The sequence below is a fragment of the Typha latifolia genome, chromosome 2, assembly GCF_019914945.1.
Source record: "Typha latifolia isolate L0001 chromosome 2, TyphaL0001v2, whole genome shotgun sequence".
NCBI lineage: Eukaryota > Viridiplantae > Streptophyta > Magnoliopsida > Poales > Typhaceae > Typha > Typha latifolia.
Window position 1 is genome coordinate 3,484,801 of NC_133087.1, and position 16,900 is coordinate 3,501,700.

General features: G+C 41.6%; 4 protein-coding genes across 4 annotated transcripts; 1 reads left to right on the forward strand and 3 right to left on the reverse strand.

Annotated features, from left to right (window-relative positions):
• Window positions 1-246: 246 nt before the first annotated feature.
• LOC140782685 (uncharacterized) lies at window positions 247-5,741 on the reverse strand. The gene is made up of 4 exons (XM_073129387.1): window positions 4,264-5,741; window positions 2,804-3,735; window positions 1,165-1,221; window positions 247-632 (listed from the first exon to the last, which is right to left on the reverse strand). Exons 1-4 carry the CDS (start codon window positions 5,231-5,233, stop codon window positions 390-392), a joined length of 2,202 nt encoding a protein of 733 aa, XP_072985488.1. The 5' UTR covers window positions 5,234-5,741; the 3' UTR covers window positions 247-389.
• Window positions 5,742-6,548: 807 nt separating this feature from the next.
• On the forward strand, window positions 6,549-7,978 carry LOC140782437 (crocetin glucosyltransferase, chloroplastic-like). Its single transcript, XM_073128991.1, has one exon. The coding sequence runs from the start codon at window positions 6,555-6,557 to the stop codon at window positions 7,956-7,958; it is 1,404 nt and encodes a 467-aa protein (XP_072985092.1). The 5' UTR covers window positions 6,549-6,554; the 3' UTR covers window positions 7,959-7,978.
• Window positions 7,979-9,411: 1,433 nt separating this feature from the next.
• Window positions 9,412-11,218, reverse strand: LOC140781118 (UDP-glycosyltransferase 75C1-like). Its single transcript, XM_073126931.1, has one exon. It carries the CDS (start codon window positions 10,953-10,955, stop codon window positions 9,546-9,548), a length of 1,410 nt encoding a protein of 469 aa, XP_072983032.1. The 5' UTR covers window positions 10,956-11,218; the 3' UTR covers window positions 9,412-9,545.
• A 2,992-nt stretch (window positions 11,219-14,210) lies between these two features.
• Window positions 14,211-16,527, reverse strand: LOC140782974 (UDP-glycosyltransferase 75C1-like). The gene has a single exon (XM_073129893.1). The coding sequence runs from the start codon at window positions 15,372-15,374 to the stop codon at window positions 14,481-14,483; it is 894 nt and encodes a 297-aa protein (XP_072985994.1). The 5' UTR covers window positions 15,375-16,527; the 3' UTR covers window positions 14,211-14,480.
• Between the last annotated feature and the right edge of the window lie 373 nt (window positions 16,528-16,900).

Genomic DNA, 16,900 nt, shown 5'->3' on the forward strand with positions numbered 1-16,900 from the left:
CTAAAAGCTTTGCAACCGAGGAATTCCGGAAACCATAACTGCGGTCAAAACATCGAGGGTGCCAATCAAGAGAGGAAGATCTTAATATGTTAAGAGCTGAATACTGTTTCCGTTAAATAAATAATTTCGATCGGTTAATTCTCGCGATCAACGAGAAGTTCCCCTGTTTTGGAATGTTGAAATAGGTGTTGCTTAAAAGTAATTCTTGGTTAAGCACTCAACGAAAAATGATAACCCTGTACAATATCTCGAAAATGGAAATCAAGAATTTGAATCAATTAGACCATCCACTGTCACAAAATCAGTAAATTGATAGCCAAAGGCTTGGAGAGCTACTAAAAAAAATCAGAAAAAAAAAAATGTGGGAAGTTGTAACGAGATAGTTACTTCTATATCTTCATGCATTTGGCAAGGACCTCTGCAAATTTGTTGTATGTGCTATTCTTCAAGTACTTCTCTTGTACCCTTTGCCTTCCTATCATTCCCATCTTCTTCCTCACAGATGGGTTACTAAGCAAAAACTGTATATTCTCTGCAAGGGTTTGTTTCCCTTCACGGCCAATGGGATGGAGAAGGCCCGTTACCTTGTTCTCAACAATCTCCTTGGTGCCTCCTGCATCTGTTCCAATAACCTGCTACTGAAGAATGATTAGAAACATAACCAGTTATCCCTACATTACTTTCACCTATACCAGTCCAGAGTAGTGTCCCAACTGTAATAATTGAGCAACTGAGTTCAAGGGAGTTCATATGTGTGTGTTTGCATGCCCGTGTATTTTGAATCAATGACTAGGTGTCATGAATGAGATACTTATTTTTTAAAATTTGTTCACTAAAACAGATCTGATTTATTTAATTAATATATTAACTGAAGGGGAGAAATCAATTACAATTTCAAAGATCTAAAATGAAAAACAACATAGCCTGTCTGACCTACAAAACCTATAAATACATCTAAGTTTATGCAAATTCAATCATTGGTTAACACCATATTTTCTCAGAAAAAAAGAAGATGAATGCCACATTAAGGAGAAGAAATTTTGATTTTTCCTTCCTTAAAATGTGTGGCAATAGAAAGAGATTTAATAGTCACGGAGTATCAGACAGAAAATCAAGATAGAAGTAGGGCACTGCTGCTAAAATGAAGTAGAGGATCTTCCATACCGGCAGGCCAAATGCCATAGCTTCAATTGTCACCCTTCCAAATGTTTCTCCAACACCCTACAAAAACCAATAATTTTTTTGTCAGCCTTCCTGTCTTTTCACTGACAAAGGAACTCAAGCATTTGGACATGACTAGGAAATCTTACTAGCCAAAAAGAAGCATAACCCAGTCACGACCAAAGTACCAAAGGGCACTGAAGATTTTACTTATTGTTCATCTGTCACTGAGTTCCCTACAGAAACAGGTCGAGTTGGAATGTGTTCACATACGGAATTTTGGATATGTCTAGCATTTGAAATTCTGTTTCATTCTAACTCATGTGGTCCACAATTGTGCTTTCTGGATCATGAACTATTTCATATTATTGAGGTTGAATGATGGTCTACAATAGAACACATGCAGATAAACTAGGGGAATGCTGCTCTGCTTTAATGACTTCTCATGTAAGAAGAATTACATAATATAGTTAGCTAGTTGCCAATTCAATTGATCCACTTTGAGTCAAAACTTGCTTTAAGAAGATAAATTTATAATGAGACTATCCTGGAAATTAGATACGATAGCTTTCTAAGACCTATAAACCAAAATGGATATGCGGCTCATTCCTTGCCAATCTTTGGCACTAGGTTAATCTTTCTCAGTCATCAAGCTGTGCTTATTTAGCAGGCTGGCTGTTTCTAACCAAATAAATAACTCTAAAACGTTCTTTCTATGTTGATTCTGAATATGTTACAATTTGTGCTGCAGAATCTGACAATTTAGCTTCAAACAATCTGTTGCATGGGTCTTGACTATTTCTAAGGTAATCTGATATATGCTTTACCTCTGTTACTTATAAAATGCTTATCATATGCCTTGCATAAATTAAGTAGTGAAGAACATGTGATAAGTGGCAAGCTATAAGGTTATACCTGCATGTGTAGATAATGCTTTCTTTTTCTTCTCATAGTTCAAATTGATGATACTACCCTAATAAGTATTAGAAATCCTATAAAAGCAAATAAATAAATAAAAGATAAAAGATGAAGCACCAAGCCTTAACTAGCATAGTGATGACTACAAAGAGAGTGGTTTAAGCATGGAGTCCTGTCAGTTGTTTTTGGCGTCTTAATTCAAGGTAAATTTGGCATCTAAGAAGGGAGCGACTTTATAGTAGCTAGTTTGATATTCTTACCAACTCTTGAAATAGTAATTGCTCAATTTGAACTATTATATTAAATCAAAACAGAGAAAGGTCATAATGATCTCATATCCTACATCCATGTGATGTCCAAGAATATCGAGTATCCATGTTTAACAATCTTGCCATATGGGATTATCAGTGTTAGAAAATTGACTTGGTACAAAGGATTATCAGCAAAAGAACAAATGAATGATTACTCTGTAACCAAGTATGCTTGGTACAAAGGATTTAAACAAAAGGATTTCTTGATCATAATCAGAAGCTGTTAGTCTTAATAGTGAATCACTCAAAAAAGATAAGCTCCATGGATTTCTACCTTAACATTAAAAGGGTCACTGATCTTGGTATCTGAATAGCAAATGGTAAATTTCATCAAGCAAAGATTTATTGAACTAAACGAATGCATAATTATTTCAAAAGAGTTTTGATCGGAAATAACATGCAAGAATTTTTACCTGTGCATTGATTATGTAAACATCTGCCGCAGCATACAATGGGGCAACATGTGTTGTTGTTGGGGTCCAGAGAACTATCTTTGACAAGTTTAGATGTTGAGAGATCAATCCTAGAATTGCTTTGATATAAAGAACCTTATTGCTCTTTGATCCAAGAGAACCAATTAGAACTTTAAGATTCTGCTCTTGCCCATCCTCTCTTTCAGCCAGCAAATATCTTGACTTCCTGTGAGTGCTCTTTGCTGTGTCCTTAGAAGTTTGATTGCGCAAAGAAAAAATATAAGATAATCTTGAGCCTTTTCTCCTGTTTCTAGAAGCACCACCAGTATTGTTAGTTTGGAGGACATTCTTTCCTGGTTCATCGGTCAATTCCATTTTATGAGACGAAGTCTGGGGATTGGGCTTGCTGGCAATAGCGGATTGGTTTACAGATGCAACTTGAGGCAGCTCTTTCTCTTCAAAAGAATCATTAGGTTTAAAGTCCTTCAAAGAGACATTATGTTCCAGCACTGAAAGAGCTGATTCAAGAAGTAGATATTGGCCTTTTCCAGCATTTATGCTACTTAAGGACATAAGAAGCATATCATTATCACTTAAACCCATCTCTTTTCTAACTGCATTTCTTAACAGATTTCTCTTTTGCAGCATCTTCTCAACACTGAAATCCGGGGTATTCAGTGAACAAGGAATGCCTGCTACAAATGCCAATTCATCATTCACAGAAAGTGGCACTACCATAGGTGGTGAGCTCAATCGAATATGCTCTTCTTCACACCATGATAACCACTGTTTTGACTGTGAATCAGACAAGAAAATCAATATCTTCACATGGTTAAGCAGATGCAATGATCTATCAAAATATTCCCGTCGATTCTCCATGATCCACCAAACAATTTTATTCGATGCAGCTGGAAAATGCAACAAGTATGGTTCTGCAAATAAAATAACGGCATATATTTTATCAGCACTTCATCAGCTTGGAGACTAATTTGTCTATGCGTGAAGCTGACATCATTTTATAGGACAAATAAACCTCAATTATTAATTTCACATGATATTTCCTGTACAAAGGCTAAAAGAAAATAACATACAATTCTGGCTCACTAATAAAAAAATGAATTACTGAGCAGAAACTTAGTGAAAAATATAGTATGGTATGAACAACCGATGACAGTTAAGCAGCTGACAGAACAGCCAAAATAGCAACATGGGTCAAGGCAAAGGACAAGTGAACTTTATCAAAGTACAAAAATACTGTTAAAGATGATGCTAATTCGTGTGCCGCCATTACTTTTAATAGCCCATAGAGGAGTACAAAATATCCATGTTAACAAACTTGCCAAACAAAATAAACAGCCATAATTTTGAGATGACAATAGCTTGCCAGTTGCAATAACAGTAAAACAGAAAAGGAAGCGATAACCACAAGCTAGTATATGAATTGAAATGCAAGTACTCACCAATCCAGGAAGAACACACTGCTGATCCTGCTATAACAAGATCAGCTTTCATGGCACTCTTAAAGCTGGCATCTACTCTGTCATTAAGCACTTTGATTCCTCTCTTTCCAAGTTCAGCCATCAATCCACCTTTCCTGCTAAGGACTACTGCAGAAACAGTCCCTCCACAGCTCAAAATCTCTGTTGCCAACTCCAACATCGAAAGTGGTGCTCCTGTCATTGAAAGCTCATGAAAGATCAAAACAAATGACCGAGACCAAACAATTCTAGCAAAGTCCCTGTTCCTATCACAGGTCCCTTTTCTTTTATCAGGACTCCATCCCAAGATCGCACCCTCTGTGTTAGCAAATGGCCCCATGATTAACCCATAGGAAGTATTCCTTCTCGGTATCATCCCATCTTCCATTTGACCAATTCCAATTTTTTCAACATTATCCTTTGGTATCACTACTCTCTTTCGCGGCCTTCTAATTCTCTTCTTAGGAGCTTTCTTCTGGGAGGGAACCGGTCTCTCCTTGCTCACTAAAGAAACACCCATCTCCAAGAGATCTGTGTCATTCTTCTCTTTCACAACCGCAGATTCCTCACCAGAGGTGGTAGTAGTATTAGTAATTATCGGTGCTGCAGCTCTTCTGATATCCTCGTGCAACTTAGCACTACCAATCTCCGTATAACTCACAAACTTTGCCTCTGTATTGTCATTGTGAGCCCAATTTGATTGCACATGAAAGCCAATGTAGGCCCACAGGGCGATAAGAATTAACCAGAACACCACACGGTTGCTCCTAACCCATTGAAACCGCCCTAATATGCCTTTTGATTCCTTTCGCGGAGTCCGACTAGAATTCAACCTCCGAAAGGAAGGTGAACTCCTACCACCAGATCTCCCCGACAACGTGGATTTTGAGCTTCCATTTGTTCGAACTGAGATCTGCCTCAGTACACTTCCATGTTGATCGTTCTCCTCCATGTTTAATTCTTCATTCCAATCTTATCGTACTCAAATCCCCTCCCCCCAAAAAAAAGAACCCCTAATTAAGAGATCAAATCAAACATCGCATTGTGTTACTTCTCGAGCTGCCTAGCAACAGGAATCACTTAATAATCGCGAAAAAAATCTTGAGGACCAGTGCCCTAAATCTGCGGAAACTTCTCAAATGCGAGTTTCTAGCGATCCAAATGCATCACTGCTCTATCAAGTAGAGGCCAAAACAAACCGATACTAACTTGCTTCGTTTCAAATGGAGCAAGCGGAGAGATCAAACCCTAGCACCAGCGGAGAATCGATCCACGGATCCAGAACAGCTCGCTCCTGCTTCACGATCGCCGTCTCCCCGTTTCCAATTTGAGATTGGGAAGCTCGAGGGTTTTGGATTTGGAGACATGGAGGCTTGAGGATTAAGAGCTCTCTCGAGTAATTTTGGTGGCTTAAAAGTTACAAAGTCTTTCTTCTAAATCTCCGGCACACCACGCGGGGCTCGGACTAGGAGGCAGCAATGATGGAGCTCATCAAATGGAAACCTGGTTGCTCGAATCAAGTAGTCCACCTGGCAAACTCTTATTGGCAATCTGGAGCTACCATGCACTTTGGCTGTAGTAATTTACTACATCGCGGTTTGCAGACAATTAGCTTCCTAGCTGTGTCTGTTAATGACTACTAAGAAGGGTGCTTTGGTAGTGGTCGCGCATATCGCGCTTTTCTGCGGATTTCTCGTCATTGGTTCGTGAGATTTCCGTGAGTCATTTCATTGGGGCCCACAAGTAAAAGTTTAACTATTTAATAAGCCCATAAAAGGAAATCTCATAGCAGAAATTAAGACACGAATAATCGCTAATAATATGTGTTTATTAGAACATTCTTAGATCGGAATCGGGTTGTGGTAGGCCCAAGCCCGACTTGGCCCAGAATAAATATTCTTCTTCAAGTCGAAGCCCGATCCGCTCGGCAAAAAAAAGAATAGACGTAGTTAATAGTATGGCACGAATTCTAATAAAAGTCGCTCCACGTGTTCATTTCTTGAAGCGTTAAAATTAACCGGCGACGTAGTTAATAGTATTTATCCAACTTCTAGAAGTTATCTGACACTGTGTGTTCGGACGGAGATTATGAGAGAGAAAAAATAGAGAAAAGGACAAGGAAAGAAGCAAAAGTTTTCATCTCTCCCCTTCAGTTACCTATTCAAATGGCGTTTGCAATTACGCTATAACTTTGAAAGACCAAACGTACTATGATCTTTATAAATAGCTAGTAGCTCGTGTTACAGTAATTAATCGTTCATATTCTCATCGCAATGGAGGATTATTCAAAGCAACACTTGTTAGTAGTTGCCTACCCAGCCCAAGGCCACCTCAACCCATCCCTCCGCCTGGCCAAGAAGCTGGCCCGACTCGGCGCTGTCGTCACCTTCTCCACCAACGTCTCCGCTCACCGCCGCATGTTCCCCGACGCCTCCACGCCCGACCAAGAGGTGTCCGACGACGAAGTATCCTACCTACCCTTCTCCGACGGCCAGGACGACGCCGTTAACTACCACCCCTTTAACGAGTTCTACTCGCGCCTCAAGCACTTCGGAGAACGTAATCTCTCCAAGCTCGTGGTCACCCTCCGGGACCGCAACCGCCCCGTCACGTGCATCATCGTCCCCTTCCTTTTGCCTTGGGTCGCCGACGTGGCGCATAATCACGCCGTCCCTTACCTATCCTACTGGATCCAGCCGGTGACTGTATTCGCCATCTACTACCACTACGTCCGTGGCGACGCTCGTCTGATCACCGAGCACGTCGACGACCCGTCGTCCGTAGTGAGATTACCGGGATTGCCCCCGATCCTGGTAAGTGAGCTGCCGTCCTTCTTTACCCAGCCCGTTGATGATGAGTACAGCTCCGTCCTCGGCATCATACGCGACACGTTTGACGCACTGGAGAAGGAGACAACGTGGCGGAAGCCCAAGGTACTGGTGAACTCCTTCAGTGCACTCGAGAAAGACGTGATCCCCACCATCGACGCCGTCGACCTCGTCATGGTCGGGCCGTTCCTGCCATCCCTTAAGAATAAGTCCGTGGGCGACCTATTTGAGCCGGACGAGAAGGAGTACATGAATTGGCTCGACGCCCAGCCGGAGAGAACGGTGGTGTACGTATCATTCGGGAGCCTGGCGCAAATTCCGAGGCGGCAGATGGAGGAGATCACACGTGGCCTTAGGACGTGCGGGCGTCCTTACCTCCTAGTGGTGCGAAAGGATAACAGGGTACTAGAAGCGATAGAGTTGGAATCGGAAGATAACGCCATGGTCGTGGAGTGGTGCAACCAGGACAGGGTGTTGGGCCACCGATCGGTGGGATGCTTCGTGAGTCACTGTGGGTGGAACTCAACGCTGGAAGGCCTGGTCGCCGGCGTCCCCGTCGTCGGCTTCCCCCAGTGGTCGGACCAGCGTATGAATGCCAGGATGTTGGAAGACGTCTCAAAGACCGGAGTTCGGGCGGTGATCAGTGAGGAAGGGATTTTGGAGGCGGAGGAGTTGCGAAGGTGCTTGGAGTTGGTCATGGGGGACGGGGAGAGAGCGTCGGAGATCAGAAACAATGCAAAGGAGTGGAAGGAGAAGGTGCGAGAGGCCGCGGGAGACGGAGGGTCGTCCGATCAAAATCTCAGGGCCTTTCTTAAAGAACTCGAAAGGAACATGTTTGTTAAATCATAACTACGGTTGCGCTTATTGATCTGATGTACTATGTCTAATTTCTCTATTAATAATAAAATTCTCTATTTGATGGAGGAAATATATAGTCCACTATATTCTTAAAAGAACCACCTTCATATTATTTTTACGTATAAAATATCATTATAAATCAAACACCTTTTCGAGGACATTACTCAGGAGTATTAGAAAATTTGGCTAGTGTGATGTTAGCCTAGTTAATTCAAATAATATCGAGCGTCACATAACAAATATAGGCAAGACCGGGTATTAATCACAAAGTTATTTAGATGTTGATGTTATTTGAAATTCAATATAAATATTTTAATAACCATTTTTTTTTAAGAGAACAAGCTTCCTAGACTGGTAATTCATTAAACTTAGCAACATTAGTTGTATATTATGTGATCTAATTTGATCCTGTAGCCCTCTAACCTAGACAGATGATGTCTAAATTTCAAAAATGCCCTGGTTATTTCTTTCACATAAGCATTCTCAATGAGGATACTTTTGATATTGCTTAAAGGGAAGCTCCTGACCATTATTACTTAATGGTTGCAGATAGTTTTTTTATTGTTTGATTTGACTCTGTCCATTCTCTAAACAATATAAACTTAAAATTTCTATGAATATAATATTTTACTATCAAATTTTCAAGAACTACATCTTCAAAAAAAATGAAGGACCAATTATTAGCTCCAAAGATCAAGAACAAAAAATTCAAACTAACAAACTTAATTATGAAAGATAAAAATAGAGAGTTAACTTGTTGTTATAAGCAAGATGCTCTCTTCCCCTATATTTAAAAAAATTTAGAGATATATTCATACTGCAAAATCCGTACGAAATAATATATTTTGTACTAAGTAGAGACGGTGCTTAAAAAATAAAACAAAACAAAAGTATAGATTGTTCTAATAAAAAATAAAAATAAAATAATAGGTATTGATTGCAATTGGTGCCCTTAAAACATGTGCAACACTTAATTAATCAAAAAGAGAACGCCATAAATAAATTATTTAATTTTTTTTACATAACTACCGTTGAAAACTTTTAAATTGCCACCAATGATAATCATAATTAAAATATAGCCTAAAATTTAAAAATAATTTAAAATAGTTTAAAAACTATCAAATTTTATATCGATATTATAATATTACAGAAATATATTTTTTATATGAGATAAAAATTATTGATACTTTTTAATATTTTAAACTTAAAATAAGATCATAATTTAAATCATTTATATCTTAAGCTTAAATAATGATCTCTTAGGAATATTTGATTAAAATCACTTTGACTCCATCAAACTTTAACTAGTATACTAAATTGCAGAGTTGGTAGAAATTTACCTACTGACTGTAGAAGGGTGAGATCGGTGAACATGCCAAAGTTACAGTGGAATATATTGAAACAAGCCAAGAAGAAAAGGCCAAAAACGTCAATTCACACGAAATGATCAAATGATTTAATTATATATCAAGAATTAATGCTCGTACATCAGTCTGGTACGTGTTTATGAATACAATTTGATTGGATTCGTTATCATTAATTTTAATTAAGAAGAAAAAGGAAGGACAATAATTGTCTCTAGTTGCACCTTGCACTTATCTCCCCCAGGAAAGCCCAGAGATTCCTCTCCGACGAGCTGCCTTCTCCAACCGCCTCCCTCGCCTTCTCCTTCCACATCTCCACCTTCTTTCTTATCCCCTCCCCTCCCTCCCCTTCCCCCATCACCACCTCCAAGCACCTCCTCAGCTCCGCCGCCGGCAAAACCCCCTCCTCATTCACCTCCGCCCTCACCCCCATCCCCAAGATTTCGTCCATCAGCCACGCGTTCGTCCTTTGGTCAGACCACTGTGGCACGCCGACTGTCGGCACGCCGCACGTCAAGGTCTCCAACGTAGAGTTCCACCCACAGTGAGTGACGAAGCAACCGACCGAGGCGTGACTCAGTACTTGTAATTGGTTGCACCAAGAGACCACCATGCCATCATCTCCTTCCTCCAACTCTAACCCTTCTTCTCTGCAATCATTCCTTAGGACCCACAAATACGGCCTGCCGCTCTCCTTCAACCCTAGAATTATCTCCTCGATCTGCGGCCGCTTCACCGCCGACAAGCTTCCGAATGACACGTAGACCACCGACCTCGCTGGCTTTGTATCCAACCATTTCATGTAGTCCTTCTCGTCTTGCTTGAACAGATCCGACCCGGTCGGGATTTCCTTTGGCACCACCGGCCCGATCGCAAAAACTTCCATCTTGTCCTTTATAGGCCTCAGTACATCGCCTTCCAAGGAGTCAAACGTGTTCATCAACACCATCGGCCGTCGCCCGTCGTCTTCTTGGTCCAGCTTGTCGAATACCGCTCGGAAATTGTCGAGGATAGACTTGCTGTAGTGGTCTTCGGAGGTCGCCGTAAGAAATGTGGGGAGGTCGCGGATCCTTAGAGGCGGCAGGTCCGGTAAGCTCACCACAGGCACGCGGTCCTCTGCGTGGGTAGTGATGAGTTTGTCGTATCCGTGGAAGTAGTGGTAGTAGCAAGCGAAGACGGTTGCCGGTTGGATCCAGTAGAGAGCCGAGCGGATGCCGTGCTGGTGCGCCACGTCAACGGCCCAGGGGAGGAGGAGGGTGTACAACACGCACGTCACGCGCCGTCCGCGTGCTTCGAGGCGGTCGAGGATGGCGGAGAGGGTCCGGGAGCCGTTGATCACGATCTGGGACGCGTACCTGCTGGAGTCGTCGACGCCTTCCTTGAAGCCGTCGTCGTAGCCGTCGGAGAAGGGGATGTAGGAGACCGCCCCGTCGTTGACTTCCTGGTCAGGTCCCGCTGCCGAGGGGAACAGGATGCGGTGGCCGGACACGGCGGTGGAGACGGTGACGCAAGCACCGGTGACCGAGGCGAGGCGCACGGCGATGTGGCGCACCGGGTTGATGTGGCCTTGGGCCGGGTAGGACACCAGTAAGAAGTGCTGCTGCTCCTGTCCGTGTAGCCCCATGGAAAATTAACCGATGGTCAGGGTTGGAAACGAGAGAGAGAGAGAGAGAGAGAGAGAGAGAGTCGTAGAGACGATTAGGTTGGCGAAAAATCTAAAGAGGGCAGTGGATTTAATAACTTTCTTGGCTGAGAAGATCGAGGGGAAAATAAAAAATTAATTCCGTCTTCTCCAAGGATGGTATTCTATTGGCTGTCCCCAAGAACGATGGCTATATTCTATGTCACTAAAATATGAGGCCCATTTATGTTATGAAATTAATTTGTCAGAAATCTATTAAATTATATGGTTGTCCTAATAAATTTTGGGCTGCCTCCAGCAAATAGGTTATCAAATAATATTAAGATAAAGACCCAAGTCATAAATAGAGGCCCCTATTTAATTTTTTTTTAAAGTAACAAATATATGTTGCTAATTTCTATCACTTATTTCAACTATCTTATCTCGTACTTTTTTATTTCAGCACATATATATTATTTTTTTTACCAAACAAAGATAGAGGGAAGAAATAATTTTTTTCTTTATTTCAATATAAGTTTTTAAGTCTAATTTTTTCTTATCCCACAATTAAGGGCCTGTTTGAAGGATTGCATCAGATAGTTGAAAAGTAAATATAAATATATCCTTTTAATATTCTCATAGTTATTTTTATAATTATTATTCCAAAATAATTATTATAATTCATACACTATAATACCACCATAAATAACATGGACAACCCATATAAATCTTTTATATACATTTTTTATTATAAATATACTGTAGTATACGACCAAGTATATTATAGTCATATTAAACTGTTCAACCTGAATAAACTACAATATAAATAGTACATAAATAAGTGAGAGAAAAGGATCATTTACGTTTTATAATTAGTTGGTCAAATATTCTAAAATTTTTATCTCAACTAAACATAGAATAAAGATATCTAAAATAAAAGGATTTATTCTATTTCTATATTCCAAACTTTTACCCACAATTTCACATAAAGATTTTAGAGTAAAGAGGTTTTATTTGCAATAATTCACTCAACCACACCAGGAGCTTCTACTATAACCAAAGTCATGATCCAACTTGATCTGTATTTCACTTTTCAATTCCTACATTTGTAATTTCCTATAAAAAATATTTCTAATTTACCCGAACATGCCATTGTGATTGGATGGGTTCCTGGCATCGGCGTCTCTCTCTCTCTCTCTCTCTCTCTCTCTCGTCTCTGTGGATAGGGGAGGGGAGATTTTTTTTTCTTTACCCCTCGTGAGGGTTATTCTCTTTTTTCTCCCTTCCGCTCTATTTTTCCATCTTTCTTCTTCCCCTCTGTTTTCTCCTTCTCACCATCGTCACTCTTCCTTCTCATCGTTGCCGCTCCGAGACGGTTAGCTTTGCCCCAGATGAAGAGTTTGTTCCTTCTTCGTTTCTTCTCCCTCTTCCTTCTATCTTTCTTCCTCAGTTTCACTATGTCTACTCGCCTCCTTCTCTAGCATGCTTCACCCTATTTCCTCCTTGTCGTTGTCTCTCCCCCATTGTAGCCTCTCCTCTCTCATTGACCCTCCTTGATACTGCTTCTCCCCTAGTGCAGCATCTCCCCTATCGCAGTTGTCGTAACATCTCCCCATCGTAGCTTCTCCTCGGCCGCTCTTTCTGTCATCAGACGTAGCTTCTTCCTCATTGTCACTACCGCTCATTAGGTCCACCACTCGTCGCCTTCCGTGTTTTGGTCTGATATGTTTGCATTGTGCTCGTCCGTCGCTCGCAGTACTTTTGGTTTCACTGTTCCTCGGTAAGGTGCGGTGACACAAGTATGCTCCTCCTCTCAGATCTCCCTCTCGGGTTGCCTCTCTCCGGCTAGGTGGCTTGCCCCCCAAGTGTTTTTTCTCTTATCTGTGGCAAGTGCCTCGATCTGTTAGTTAGCGTAGATTTTTATGGCTAATAGCCAAATGGGTGAGGGAAGCCCAAGCAAAAATCTTCACCCCTAAATATAGCCAATGTAATAGTAATAGTAAAACCAACCAATTTGGGAAAAACTCTAATATGGTGCTAATAGTGATGGAATAGAAATAAATAATTTCTAATCACGTATTAGACACTCTAATACAAATAATATCAAGAATAAAAACAATAGAGACAATAGAGAGAGAGATAGAGAAATAAAATTTACGTGGTTCAGCAATGTGCCTACATTCACAGGCGGAGCAATCTTCTTCACTATGCAAATCTCTCAATTACAAATTTTTTTTAACTCTAATCTCCCTTAATACAATGGTGACTAACTCTTTTAATTTTTTCTTAAGCATACTTAGCCATAAAACCCTATTTCAAAATTTATAGGGTCGACTTAAGTTGGAGAAATCCCACGGGGCGCTCGAACATCCACATGCTCGTTCGAACAGCTCTGGAATTCAAATCCGAAACGTAGAATAGCGTTCTAATGTCTGTAGAGTGCAAATGCTCTCGGGATTTTGTGTTCAAACGCCTCCAGGACTCGTTCGAACGCCTGCAAATGTAATTACTCTCAGGTTATTACGTTCGAATGCCTCAAAGGCTCGTTCGAACGCCTTAACACAACAAGTATGAAAACTGAAATATGAATTTGAGCTAAATCTTCAATATTATCTTCCTTTATTTGTCCTATTTTTTTATTTTTTGTAGACCCATTGTCGCTACGTTAATGCTTAAAGTTACCCGACCTATAGTCTAATGAATGTACTGGGTACGTACGATGTTGGTTTCTTTATATCTTACAAGCGCTCTAGGCTTGATGTTTATAGCTTGTAAAATATGTTTGCCTAAATGGAATGGTAATGCTTACGGGTTTTTCATTAGCCAAAAAAAAAATTCGGAAGGGTTGAGAACTTGAGATGCTCTAAATTAATTAATAAATTAATTAATGCCGAAACCATCTCTCAAGACACCAATTTCCAGAGTCAAGCCCCAGGCGCAAAGTCTAGATAAGAGCATACTTGGACTACGTTTTAACTCCTATCGTGTCATGACACGTGTGTGCTGGGTCGAGCCATATAGCCTCGTATTAAAGATTATTTGCTTAAGAGAAATATAATAATTATATTAAATAAATAAAATTAATTATTTGGATGCGGTAGTTAGGACAAATACGTGACAGAGTCATAATAAGAATTGTTCAAGATAAGGTTAATATATCAATCTTACTATCGTAATGGCTCACGTCATAGGTATTCATATTCATATTTTTTTCTGTATATGCCAAATGTGCATAGGTTAGTGGATCAGTAACAATCATTACAAGAAACCATAACATTACTAATGCTCGTTCACAAATTATTTATCCAGAATCAAAGCTACCTAATACATCTGAATCTAGCGGCAGGTCTTCGAGAATCTAATTAGAGTTTAGGATCATTACTAAAGTACAAAAAAAAGAAGGGAAACTTAACCACTTCCAGCTTAATTCCAGATTGAACACAGCTATATCTAGATCTTCTCTCTAACTGACTATTTGTTTCTTATTCTTTTTTGATTGGTAGAGGGACTAAACATAGGTTAGATATCCTATGCTTTAGTAGATCTTATAATCTCCTTCACAAAGGCCTCGAGGTTTCTCTCCGACGAGCCGCCATCTTGGACTGCCTCCCTTGCCTTCTCCTTCCACATCTCCGCCTTCTTTCTAATCTCCTCCCCTCTCTCCCCTCCTCCCATCACCACCTCCAAGCACCTCCTCAGCTCCGCCGCCGGCAACATCCCCTCCCCATCCACTACCCCCCTCACCCCAATCCCCCATCCCTCCTCCTCCATCAACCTTGCGTTCAGCCCCTGTTCCGCCCACTGCGGGACGTCCACCGTCGGCACGCCGCACGCCAAGCTCTCCAACGTCGAGTTCCACCCACAGTGAGTCACGAAGCAGCCAATCGAGCGATGACTCAATACTTGTACCTGGTTGCACCAAGCAACCACCATGCAATCATCTCCTCCTTCCAAATCTACCCCTTCTTCTCTGTTATCCTTCCTTAGGACCCATAAGTACGGCCGGCCACTCTCCCTTAACCCTAGAACTAGCTCCTCCATCTGCCGCCGCTTCAACGACGACAAGCTTCCGAACGACACGTAGACCACCGAGCTAGCCGGCTTTGTATCCAACCATTCCATATAGTCCTTCTCGTCCTGCTTGAATAGATCCGCCCCGGTTGGGATCTCCTTCGACATCACCGGCCCGATCGCAAAAACTTCCATCTTGGTCTTTATAACTCTTAGGGCGTCGCCCTCCAAGGAGTCAAACGTGTTAAACAAGATCCTGGGCTTAGCTTCTTGGTCCAGCTCGTAGAACCCCTCTCGCAACCCGTCGAGGACCAGCGAGGAGAATTGGTCGTCTTTGGAGGTGATCGTAAGAAAGGACGGGAGCTCACGGATCCTTAAAGGCGGTAGGCCCGGTAAACTCACGGGAAACATGGGGTCCTCCGAGTGGGAGGCGATGAGCTGGTCGTATCCGTGGAAGTAGTGGTAGTAGCTGGCGAAGGACGTAGCCGGCTGGATCCAGTAGACGGCCGAGGGGATACCATGCCGGCGCGCAACGTCAGCGGCCCAGGGGATCACGAGGGTGCAGACGACGCACGTCACCGGCCTCCCGCGTGCGGCGTGGCGGTCGAGGATGGCAGAGAGGGTCCGGGAGCCGTTCACGCTGACCTGGGACTTGTAACTGCCGGAGTCGTCGCCGCCGATCTTGAATTTGAAGTCATCATCGTAGCCGTCGGAGAAAGGGATGTACGAGACGGACCCGGGGCGCCGCCGAGGGGAACATGATGCGGTGTCCGGAGACTGCGGTGGAGATGGTGACACGCACGCCGGTGACGGAGGTGAGGCGCGCCGCGAGGTTGCGCGTTGGGTTCATGTGGCTTTGGATCGGGTAGGCTACCAATAAGAAGTGTTGCCGGTGGGGTATCTCCATGCATCAAAAGACGGTAGGATTTGCAAATAAGTAGTGTTGCTGGTGGGTAGTGATCCTTTAAGTGTGCATATATAACCAGAGCTACATACGAACAAAGGGGACTCTCCTCTTCTACTCCACAGCTCAACCTTTGACTTAGTTTGAGGGAAAGGTCTCTCCCGTTCCCTCTTCTCTTTTGGATAAGGAGGGAAATCTTTTGTCAAAATTTGATCAAGTTTATCTTTTATTATTTTAGTGTTTTGTTAGGCGGGAAGTAAATCTTTGTAGCAGAGGTGGAGACAGTCAGACAGACAGGGGGGGGGCGGATCCAGATTTTCTGCAGTAAACCTCTGGTCCCACACTCCCACTGATATTTACTTATTATTGCGTATTCATTGGGTTGTGGTAATTCATTGGAATTTAGTCTTCATGTGTCCCTAATGTGGGGCCCACTAAGGAGATTAAAATCTAGCTCTCTTCCTAAAATGTGGGGCCCAAATATTAAAACAATTTAGTAGATATAATTATACTTTTTGCTAGGTTACGAGCCTTAATGTGCTTATAGATTTTTAGTATTGGCCTGAGATTATTTTTATATAGTTTGATATCTATTGGGCTTGATACTTCAATGTTCTGGGTTGGGCAGATTTATAGAAAGTACCCAAAAATGCTTGGGTTAATTCATTTTTTTCTTTTCGATTTTTTTTTCATGTATCAATATTTATAATATGAGGTAAAATATAATTTCTTAGAAAAAAAATACAAAAAAGAGTCACGTATATATATATATGCCCTTCCTTGACTTACTATGCTTATTTAAGATCCTGTATTGTTTAAAATTACAAGCACTGACCGTCTTGTCCGTGAATTGTGTCTATTCTTCCAATGAACACAACTTTTACTTGAATACAAACAACGTGAAATTCTAAAGAGGAGCTAGGCCGGCATGGAAAAGATAATGCTGTGACGTCTGCACTTACGATTTGGAGAGAACTGAAATGAGACTCTGTGTGCTTAGAGATATATATATATATATCTATATATATATAGA